Source organism: Odocoileus virginianus, chromosome 4 (genome assembly GCF_023699985.2).
Source record: "Odocoileus virginianus isolate 20LAN1187 ecotype Illinois chromosome 4, Ovbor_1.2, whole genome shotgun sequence".
Lineage (NCBI taxonomy): Eukaryota > Metazoa > Chordata > Mammalia > Artiodactyla > Cervidae > Odocoileus > Odocoileus virginianus.
The window spans coordinates 1,474,251-1,486,581 of NC_069677.1; the positions used below are offsets into that span (position 1 = coordinate 1,474,251).

Consider the following 12,331-nt stretch of genomic DNA (forward strand, 5'->3'; position numbering starts at 1 on the left):
ACATTCCATTTACAATGCTCAAGAAATGAAATCCTTGATAGTTGTAAAGGGTTAATGCAGGAGTCTCATGGGGATGTGACTTAGCACTGAAGAAGTGGTATATGAAGAAGTGATGACATTGCCAGGATTGAATAGGAGGCGTCAGCATGGAAAAGAAAATTTAACCTTTAGTATATCGAATATTTAACTTTAATAAAAATATTAAGATATTATTACAATAGGCATTTTACATAATAGAGCATAAGCAAGATGTTTTCCTTTGCATTTTGTTGTTTCTAATCAATGTGTAGAACAGAAGAAATTGGGAACTGTCCCTTTAATAAAACCTTGTTTACCTACCCTCTTCTAGTAGGAGTGGCTTAGGAACCTGTAGAGTGAGGTATAACTTCCAATTCTGCATTCTGACTGGTAGCCTAGAAAAGAGTGCTGGTGCTACAAACCAGGAAGTGACAAATAATGTGCTTTAAATTATAGTAGAGCTTGTCTTTTATAAGGAAAATTCATAACAAAACTAGAGGATTAAAGCAGTGATTTTACATAGCTGTCATTAAATGTTTGGAACTCTACTGTAGAGAAACCTTGCAGTGTACGTAGAATACAAAGCTTTCAGGGCTAGAAATTGATCTGACTTTTGAGTCTTATCTGATTACTGCTTGATTCGTCTTTATTTTGTTCAAGAGCTCAGCAGGCTGAACGGGGAGCCTTCCTCCCCATTGTTCTCAGGTAGGTGGTCAACCTTTGTTGATTGAAATTTTCTTTAAGTTTACTTGACCCAGGTTCTGCTGCTGATTATTGAAAGATTTATGAATATCAGTCTGGGTATATGTTTTGGTGTTTGAATATTCAACATGGCTGTAAATAATCATTTTTGTGACTTTGTGCCAACTTTGTAGAAAAAGTCATTTTTAACAAATTAGCAAATTAAGTGAGTGGCAAATTAAATGAGTTCTATTTTGTTTTCTCTTAACCTTATATATTTGTATTGAATTAATAGATTAAAATATATTGAAGTTACTCTATTAACTTCCTGATAGTATTTAATAATATATTTAAATAAAATTGTATATATGTATTCAAATAAAATTGTATTTTTATTGTTACTATTTTACTCATAAGTTTCATTTCTTTCAGTTTTAGGAAGCTGTCAGAGTGTATAGCTAATTGTTTATGTACTTGTTTTAGTTTGTTTTTGGAATATTTTGATACCTATTATTTCTGAAGAGTTTTTATAAAAGCTTAATCTTCCATAAGTATATTGAAATATTGCTTGTTTCTCTTTATAAAGTTAACCATGCATTTATGACACTGATAGTGTTTCAAAGACAACATCTTTGGAACATATCAGTTATAATTATCAGAGCTAATTATCGCTATTAGCTAACTGCTATTGTAAAAAAAAAAAGAAGCTATTCACAAATGGTTCTTCTGGAGTGGGAGTCAGACAGGTTGGGGTACCTTTAGGATCAAGCACAGTTGTTTCTTAACTTTCTCTACCACTAGTGATCCTTGTTATTTTTATTCTATGGACACTATGCTTCAAAAGACTTTTTATCCACTAAATAAGTAGTGTATATAAAATAATAAAATGTTAGAACCTTGTTGTTTACTATTTATTAGATGTTCATTATTTCCAATGAGAGTTTCTTACCAGCCTGAGATAACCACTCTAGGTTAATAGAATTCAGCCCCAAACAAAGTAACCTGACATTTTACCCAGCTTGAATAACTTTATTGTAGGTAACTGTTTGGATATTTTTGACTTTTTGAAATACTGATAATAATATCTGAAGTTTCAACAGCTACTCTTTTGAAATGCTAGTCATCTGGGAACTAGGAGTCTAAAGTGCAGAAATTTTGTTCTTAATGTCTGAGTTTCCATGAAATGATGAAGGTCATCTAGTGTAATGTAACAAAGATACCAAAGCTGCTAGACAGAGAGGATAAACAGAGAGAAAAAAAAAAAGGAAATGTGATATTTGTTGTCGGGAATAGCTGGGAAGAATTCAAGATATCTGTATGTTTTGTCCCTGTAAAATCTCTATCTTTATCCCTACTACTTCCTCACTTAAAATTTTTACTCCAAGTAGTTTGATACAGTGTTTACTGACTCCAGAACAAATATTGCTTGTGTTTCTCATGTATTTATTCTATATTTTTATGTAGACTTCTGCTCCCCAATTTTTAAATTTCTCCATTTCCTCTATTTGTTGCATTCCTTCAGCTCAGCTGAAGACCCTTCTCTAATGTGAAGCCTTTTCTGATCATCCTAAACCACACTAATGTTTCTTTCCTTTATACTTCTATATCATGTTGATTCCACCAGTTCTTTAGTATGTAATAGTGTTATAGTTTGTCCTATTTAACTTTTACATAAAAGTTTTCCATGTTTTTTCAACTATATTATAATATGTTGTTAGAGAACAAGTAGGATATCATTTTTATCCTTTTTAGTATCTAGTGCAGTAATAAATATTTGGTGTGCTTTAGTTGCTAACTTGTGTCTGACTCTTTTGTGACCCCATGGACTGTAGCCCACCAGGCTCCTCTCTTCATGGAATTTTTCAGGCAAGATTACTGGAGTGGGTTGTCAATTCCTTCTCCAGAGGATCTTCCCCAACCCAGGGATCAAACCTGCATCTCCCACATTGTGGGCAGATTCTTTACCATTGAGCCACCTGGGTTGTCCTATACATTTGGTGGGTTCTAAATAAATATTTGTTTAATGAATGAGAGAAGTAAAGAATCTTGCCAGCAATTGCTTCATGTAATGCTGCCTCCCTCTACCTTGCTTAATTATGTAACTAACCATCTATAATGTTTCTAAAAATCAGACCATTGATTTTCATACTGTTACTATTTTTGTTTTCCTTTGTAATACATGAGTTTTTTATATTAGATTATTTAACCCTGATGGACTTAACAGAAACAGAAGATATTAAGAAGAGGTGACAAGAATACACAGAAGAACTGTACAAAAAAGTTCTTAATGACCCAGATAACCATGATGGTGTGGTCACTCACTAGAACCAGACATCCTAGAGTGTGAAGTCAAATGGGCCTTAGGAAGCATTACTAAGAACAAAGCTGATGGAGGTGATGGAATTCCAGCTGAGCTATTTCAAATCCTAAAAGGTGATGTTGTGAAAGTGCTGCACTCAATATGCCAGCAACTTAGGAAAACTCAGCAGTGGCCACAGGACTGGGAAAGATCAGTTTTCATTCCAATCCCAAAGAAAGGCAATGCCAAAGAATTTCAAATTACCACACAATTTCATGTCACATACTAGCAAGGTAATGTTCAAAATCTTTCAACCTAGGCTTCAACAATATGTGAACCGAGAATTTCCAGATGTCCAAGCTGGATTTAGAAAAGGCAGAGGAACCAGAGATCAATTGCCAGCATCTGTTGGATCATAGAAAAAGCAAGGGAATTCCAGAAAAACATCTGCTTCTTTGTGCTAAAGACCGATGTGTGGATCACAAGAAACTGTGGAAAATTCTTAAAGAGATCCCCTTACTTGCCTCCTGAGAAACCTGTATGCAGGTCAAGAAGCAACAGTTAGAACCAGACATGAAACAATGGACTGGTTCCAAATTGGGAAAGGAGTACGGCAAGGCTGTATATTGTCACCCTCCTTATTTAACTTATATGCAGAGTACATCATGCAAAATGTTGGACTGGATGAAGCACAGGCTTGAATTAAGGTTGCCAGGAGAAATATCAATAACCTCAGATACACAGATGACACCATCCTAATGGCAGAAAGCAAAGAACTAAAGAGCCTCATGATGATAAGGTGAAAGACGAGAGTGAAAAGCTGGCTTAAAACTCAACATTCAAAAAACGATCATGCCATCCAGTCTCATCACTTCATAGCAAATAGGTGGGGAGACAGTGACAGACTTTATTTTCTTGGGCTCCAAAATCACTTCAGATGGTGACTGCAGCCATGAAATTAAAGACATTTGCTCCTTAGAAGAAAAGCTATGATGAACCTAGACAGTGTATTAAAGGAGAGGTCACTTTGCTAACAAAGGTCCGTCTAGTCAAAGCTATGGTTTTTCCAGCAGTCGTGTATGGATGTGAGAGTTGGACCATAAAAAAGGCTGAGCACTGAAGAATTGATGCTTTTGAACTGTAGTGTTGGAGAAGACTCTTGAGAGTCCCTTGGACTGCAGGGAGGTCAAACCAGTCCATCCTAAAGGAAATCAACCCTGAATATTCTTGAAAGGACTGATAGTACCTTGAAGCTGAAACTCCAGTACTTTGACCCCCTGATGAGAAGAGCCAACTCATTGGAAAAGACCCTGATGCTGGAAAAGATTCAAGGCAGGAGAAGAAGGGAATAACAGGATGAGATGTTTGGGTAGCATCACTGACTCAATGGACATGAGTTTGAGCAAACTCTGGAAGATGGTAAAGGACAGGAAAGCCTGGCAGGCTGCGGTACATGGACTTGCAGAGAGTCAGACATGAATGAATGACTGAACAACAACCAATGATACTTACAAAGAAAGAACAAGCTGAACTTTATGGAAAATAAATAAAAATAAAGACTTCCCTGGTGGTCCAGTGATTAGACTTCGCCTTCTAGTGTAGCAGGTATGGGTTTAATCCCTAGTCGGAAAGCTAAGATCCTACATGCCTCACAGCCAAAAAACCAAAGCATAAAACAGAAGCACTATTATAACAAATTCAATAAAGACTATAAAAATGGTCAACATTAAAAATAACACTTTAAATAAAAAAGGAAATATTCTAAACTCCAGACTTTTGTATTTTGCATTTTAGGAAAATATAATTTAAAATGTACTTATATATGAAGTTTCACATATAGTTAAAATACTCAGATACATTATAAATTAAGGGGAGGGAATTCTGAGTTGATTGGAATTCTGAATGGTGAACCACCACCCTGGTACACTGGTTGGATTGCAAAATTTAAATCACAGATTAGTAATTGCCAGAAACTATGAACAAATTATTTTATAAAAAGAGGATTTTAAATATCTTACCTCCCTTTCACAGTAGTTATTATAGTACACATTTAAAAATCATCTACCTATTTCTAGTATCAACTCTGTCAGATACGTTCTGTTAACTTACTTTTTATGGATGTAGAAAACTGACATCTAGAAAAAAACTCCAAAGCCATACATTAGTATCTGCACAGCTGGTCATTTTGACATCAGAATTCATGTTTTGAATTACTGTTTTATAATTTGTTATATTCCCAATGGTTAGGCTAATCTTTGTGTCATTCTAGAGCTTGACCAGACAGGAATTCTGGCAGCTGCTCCAAGAGAACTATGGCACTGAGGTAGGCTTAAATGCTGAAGAGATGGAGAACTTGTCCCTGTCGATTGAGGATACTGTCCTGCCAAGGTACCACAAAATGTTTTGAAATGTCAAGATTTATCAATCTTTAGTCAAAGCAGAAGTATTTTAGACTATTAATTCAGGCTTTCTGTTTCACCTTGGGTAAAATTTGCCTCTTGCTTCTCTGTAGTGGAATGAGTGAAAGATGAGAACAATGAATAATAGTTCATTAATTGGTAAGCAAATACAGATCAGATGATGTAATGCTAAGTTTTTAACTGTCAGCTAGGATTTGCATAAAGCATGGGGTTAGTAAACCTTTTTATTAAGGATATGGAGAAGTACCTACTAAGTGCTTAGCTCATTTGTTGTTCAGCCACTCAGTCGTGTCTGACTCTTTGTGACCCCATAGACTACAGCATGCCAGGTTTCCCTGTCCTTCACTATCTCTTGGAGTTTGCTCAAACTCATGTCCATAGAGTCAGTGATGTCATCCAACCATCTCATCCTCTGTCATCCCCTTCGCCTCCTGCCTCCAATCTTTTCCAGCATCAGGGTCTTTTCTAATGAGTTGGCTCTTCGCATCAGGTGGCCAAAGCATTGGAGCCTCAGCTTCTGCATCAGTCCTTCCAGTGAATATTCCAATGAATATCCCATGAATATTTCCTTTAGGATTGACTGGTTTGATCTCCTTGCTGTCCAAGGGACTCTTAAAAGTCTTCAGCACCACAGTTCAAAAGCATCAGTTCTTTGGTGCTCAGCCTTCTTTATGGTCTAACTCTTACATCCATACATGACTACTGGGAAAATCACAGCTTTGACTATATGGATCTTTGTCAGCAAAGTGATGTCTCTGCTTTTTAATATACTACCTAACATATATGTAAACAATAAAGTAAATCAGCTGGAAGATATTTTGAGGGTACAAAGATAATATGACTTTTCCTCAAGGATACCCTAGCGTCATGCTTGACTTGTAGTTGGCACTCAATAAATATTTGAATTCATTGATGAAAAGAGCTTATAGCACTATGGAAAATGCAAATACTTTTTAATAGAGGGTTAAAAATGATAAGGGCCAAAAAGAGCAATAGGTAATGTGGAAAAAATTCAGAGTAGAGAGAGACTATTTTTGACTGGACTGATGGGAATTCACTTGGAAGAGTGGACATTTTTATTAACCTGCCAAATAAAAGTGCATTTTGTCCAGTGGTAATTGAGATCAAAGCAATACAAATAACTCAGGATAATACATGAAAATTCTGCAGTAAGCATTATGCTAAGTCAGAGGAGCCAGTCACAAAAGATCATATCTTGTATGATTCCACCTACATGACGTGGAGTCCAGAATCAGTAAATCCATGCAGATAGAGATAGTAGTTGCTAGGAACTGGGGGAGAGGAAGAATGGAAGTGACTGCTAATGGGTATAGGATTTCCTTTGGGGTGATAAAAATGTTCTAAAATTAAAAAGTGGTGATGGCGGTAAACAACTGTATTATACACTTTAAACTGGGTGAATTTTATAGCATATGAATTAAAACTTAATGAAAAATTTGGTAAATTACTTATTTAAAAATTCTATAGCAAATAAGTCTTAAGATGGAAAGCTTTTGAAGTCTCAATATGTGTACATATACAGATAGTCTTCTAGTTGTACTGATCCTATTTATATTGTGTCCACTCAGCACTAATATTTTGCAGTCTTTTTTTTTTTTTTAACATGGGTTACACACGTATATTGTATTAGTTTTCTGTAAAGCTAAAAATTTCCATTGGACTACTCTCCTTGTAAAGTTTACTAGCCTCTCTCAGGTACTGGAGTTGGGTAGAAAAGCACTTGACATAATGCAGAAAGCCTTGGATGGTGGTAAAGAAGATCTGGATTCTAGTCTGAACTTTACCACGTAGTAGCTGAGCAAACTCAGGCAAATCACTTAGCCTTTTTGATCCTCAGTTTATTCATCTGTAAATGGAGGCAGTTAAACTAGGTGATCTCCAAGATCCCTGCCAAATGGAAAAGTTTCTAGTCTTTGAAGACAGAAAGAGTAAATATTTTTGATATGCTGCTTTGTGCCCTGTAACACAGTGTAATATCCATCTTTTCTTAGGTGACTGAGTGCTTTCTAAAAGAAGATGTGGCAGGATCCTCATTTGCTCTTCTAGTCTTTTCCCATTTTTCCAACCTCTGAGAGAACTGTGTCTGCCTCACACCTTTCCAGACCTTTATTTCCTCTGCTCTTTCATCTTTTTTCTCTTCTCTTTCAATCTTTTCTTCACTCTCCTTCCTCTTTTTTTATTTTTCCATAATCCACCTCCATCCTTAAAACCCTCAGCTATAGACACAGCTCATGGTTTCATCTTCAGGAGCTGTTTTTCTTGTTCCCTCAAGGTGCTACCATTCTATTGGCCAGGAGTAGACCTAAGTATTACTTGAGTGGAGTAGTATAGTATAGACTCTTCTGGCTTTTCTGTTTCTTTCTCAGGATAACTTGGCTTCAGATGTCAGGCTACTACTTTATTTTAGAAGAGCTTTACATCTAAATATAGTAATGATCAATTAGTAATACTAGTTGCTCAATAAAGTTGAGTACTGTAAATGAGATCCTTTTGTGCTCCTTTTATATTTCATACACTTTCCTTTTTTTTTTTTTTTCCACACCCTGAAAGAAGAAAAGCAAGTCCCAAGGCATTTATTGTAGTCTGTGTCCCTAAGATCATTTGAAAAGCTTCTCCTTTAACCTTAGGAATTTTTGTTCTCAGGAATGAGGAGAACATGGACTGATGGATGGGATCTGTGCTCAGATGTCAGGAGGTTCCCCTTCTCAGAGAGATGTGCTGTCTCAGTTGGGACTGAATCTGAAGGGAGGGGATGAGATCTAAAACTGTCTTCTGGTGCCATCTGGCATCCACTCAAACACTTACCTTGACCCTTTCGAAGCATCTTCATTGTTCACAACTAAAACTTAAACAAGCAGGGTTCAATGTATTAGTTGCTGTTATGGCCATTTGTACTTGGTTCATTTTTAAATAGTTTCTGAAGTTTATAAAATCTTACATAAGCATATTTTATTTTCAGCAGTGAGATCAGTTTGCATGTGAGTTAAGAATATAACTTTGTTATAGGTAGAAGCTTATTTGTTACTTTAAAAAAATTGTCTTCAAAATGTCTTTATAATAGAAAAGGACCTGAATGAGGAGACTAAATCAGTTATTTGTGCAAAAGTAACCTTGTTTATGTTTCTATGCTCTGTTTCTTACAGAAGTCCAGGAAGAAGCAGCCTGGATGACTGTGGGGAGAGAGATGAAAAATTATCCAAGGTCAATCAGTTTTACCCGTGAATCAATTAGTTGGGTTTCAGAATCAGAGTCAATTGAAGGAAATTCACCAAAAGGGGTTGGTATATGATTCCCTTTTAAAATCTATCTGATATTGCCATGTTTTCATCATGATGGAAGATCAAATAAAAATACAGTATACAAAATGTTTAAACACTTAAGATGTGAGGCTGCTCTTTTCAGGCAAGAGTTTTAAGCCTTTAAATAGCAGAGATTATATGGGATATAAATAATGTATGTTTCTGTTCAGACCTGGATATGGTGCAGAGTTACCAGGCAGTTTCCTGATCATCAGTCTATGAGGAGGATGCGTGCATGCCAAGTCGTTTCAGTTGTGTCTGACTCTTTGCGACGCTATGGACTGTTGCCTGCCAGGCTCCTCTGCCCTTGGGATTCTCCAGGCAAGAATACTGAAGTGGGTATTCTTCAGCCATGCTGTCCTCCAGGAGATCTTCCCGACCCAGGGATCAAACCCACATCTCCTGCAGCTCCTGCATTGCAGGTGGATTCTTTACTGCTGAGCCACTGGGAAAGCCCCTATAAAGGGGATAGACATTTTAAAAAATAAATAAGGTGGAAAAATTCATAGCAGAATTGTTCTCAGGATAGGGTATGTAATGGAAGGATCTGTTTTGAAGGGGAGGTAAGAACCCTGAGCACCATGCTTGAGTAACCACAAATGCTTGTTAAACCGACTACTAAATCAGACATACGTGCTAAGTTGCTTCAGTCGTGGGGCACTCTTTCCAATGCTATGGACTGTAGCCCACCAGGCTCCTCTGTCCATGGGATTCTCCAGGCAAGAAATGGGTTGCCATTTCCTTCAGGGGATCTTCCCAGAGATCAAACCCGTGTCTCTTACATCTCCTGCATTGGCAGGTGGGTTCTTTACCACTAGCACCACCTGGGAAGCCCACTAAATCAGACACATCCAGTTAATTTTCGTAGTTAGTTAGCTAGTTAGGGCTTCCCTGATAGCTCAGTTGGTAAAGAATCTGCCTGCAATGCAGGAGACCCTGGTTTGATTCCTGGGTTGGGAAGATCCCCTGGAGAAGGGATAGGCTACCCACTCCAGTATTCTTGGGTTTCACTTGTGGCTCAGCTGGTAAAGAATCCACCTGCAATGCGGGAGACCTGGGTTCGATCCCTGGATTGGGAAGATCCCCTGGAAAAGGGAAAGGCTACCACTCTAGTATTCTGGCCTGGAGAATTCCATGGGTCCATGGGGTCACAAAGAGTTGGACATGACTGAGCGAATTGCACTTTAGCTAGTTAGTTTCTTTGTTTATTTTTTCAAGTATTATTATAAGCCTATCAATTTTAAAAAAAGTTTTGGTGAGTTTCTATCAATCAAAGTCATTATTATTATTACTTTTTATACTCAGATTGCCCCCTCTGCCAATAGGAGCCCCTTCAAGTTGGCTCCTCTGTCCTTTTGAAGTAATCAATAATTTTTGACAGCTTCCTTTCTTTCTGGTACAATGTGTCCCAAGCATTTTTTATATTTTCAGTCCCAGACTTAGTATCAGCTACTTGTCTAATGAGCCATAGATTTTAGTGAAGGATGGCACTTAGAAACCACATTCTAAGTGATGAGAGTGTGCAGCTTTTGTTCTTCTGATTGGTGATGCAAATTTTGGGCCAGTGCTGAATTTCTTATTTTAAATCAAAGCATTGGCTTCAAACTCTACCTCTGCCACTTTCTAACTGTATGACATTAAATAAATTAATTACTTAACCTCTCTACACCTTTGTTTTCTCAACAATAAGATGAGGACACTAATACCCCATAGGAATTTTTAAGTAAGGACTAAATTAATTAATATATGTGAAGGTACATTGAATAGTCCTTGACATGTATCAAGTATTAATAACCATAATCTATTATAGTTGAATGGAGAAGGAAATGGCAACCCACTCCAGTATTCTTGCCTGGAGAATCCCATGGATAGTGAGCCTGGCGGGCTGCAGTCCACAGGGTCACAAAGTCAGACATGACTGAAGCAACTATGGGATGCTTTATAGTTGAAGATGAATCTGTGTGTGGCCAGTAATGGACCTCTTTTACTACAACTCTCATGGAGCTCCCAGCATCTGTTGTGAATAAATGTTGGGGAAACATTGAAATAGATTAAGTAAAAGGCCAGCAAGTTTTCAGCTTGTTTCAGGTGACCATCATGCATCTATCTCAGTCTGATTTTGTATTGTGGATTTCATGTAAAACTCATTCATCAAGAGACACTTAGGAACTTACTACTTGTGTAAGGGAGGTGATTCTGAATGCCAATCCCCTTGTATGCTCTCACTGAGAAGAACAAGCCACTGAGTTTTGGGGTTTAACAGGACAGGGGATCTCTTGCAGTCCCCTTATCCCTTTATACAAATCTGACTTTGAGGCTGGGTTCTCAGAACTATTAATATTATTATTCCTTGAGTCCTTACTGCAGCCTCATTGACAATGTTTTCTGTACCTGTTCTTGAGATAGTTAATCTGTTGGCCCTTCTAGTTTTGTTCCTAAAGGAAGTCATACTCTCTCTAAGAAAAAGAAATGGATTTAGAGGAGTAATTTAATGTTTTAAGTTTGATTATACATTTATTGATGTTTAAGATAGATGTTTTCAGCTTATGGAATATAAGTAATCTAAAAGTTTGGTCCCTTTTTGCCTTTTACATTCAAGAGAAGAAGTACAGTGAGATTCTCAGATATCAAATATCATGTCACTTTGTTTCATTTTTACTTCCAACAAAGTTGGTAATAACAAAAAGTTAGAAATAGAATTTTCTAAGAATAAGTTTTTGTTAAGTTGTAAAATTAAAAATCTCCAACAAAGTTGGTAATAACAAAAAGTTAGAAATAGAATTTTCTAAGAATAAGTTTTTGTTAAGTTGTAAAATTAATAATCTCCAACAAAGTTGGTAATAACAAAAAGAAATAGAATTTCCTAAGAATAAGTTTTTAATAAGTTAAAAAATTAATAATCTTTTTAAGATTTAGGAAATATAGAAAAGTATACAAAGAAGTACAAATCATCTGGATGCTAACCATTCAAAAATAGTGATGTTGCTTTTCCTATAGGTATCTGTCCATGTTTGTTACAATAGGAACTAAATCTTAATTAAAACAAGAAATTTGTGTGGAAACTTACTCTACTTAGCATCTATAGAGGTCCTGGGTCAGCTAATAAACATGTTGCTTTGTGGTGCGGAACTCCTGAATAAATCAAGTCTTGAGTTTAACAGTAATCTCTGATTGAAAAGTCAATCCTCTGACTTAGGATAGTGATACTTTAATAAATTGTGTCCTGGGTCCCGGTTGTTATTCTTTCTTTTTTTTTTTTTTTCAAGTCATTTGGCTCTGTAGATCAAACTTTTATTTATTTATTTTTAATTTATTTTTTATTTCTATTTTTTTCCATTTATTTTTATTTGTTGGAGGCTAATTACTTTACAATATTGTACTGGTTTTTGCCATACATTGACATGAATCAGCCATGGATTTACATGTGTTCCCCATCCCGATCCCCTCTCCCGCCTCCCTCTCCATCCCATCCCTCTGGGTCTTCCCAGTGTACCAGCCCTGAGCACCTGTCTCATGCATCCAACCTGGACTGGTGATATGTTTCACCCTTGATAGTATACTTGTTTCAATGCTGTTCTCTCGAAACATCCCAC

General features: G+C 36.6%; 1 protein-coding gene across 1 annotated transcript in view; it reads left to right on the forward strand.

Moving 5' to 3' along the window:
* GRAMD1C (GRAM domain containing 1C) overlaps window positions 1-12,331 on the forward strand; it is a 106,761-nt gene that overhangs the window by 62,108 nt on the left and 32,322 nt on the right. The window contains 3 exon segments of the mRNA XM_070465965.1: window positions 5,268-5,386; window positions 8,583-8,640; window positions 8,642-8,716. Coding sequence (XP_070322066.1) covers window positions 5,268-5,386; window positions 8,583-8,640; window positions 8,642-8,716 — 252 coding nt within the window.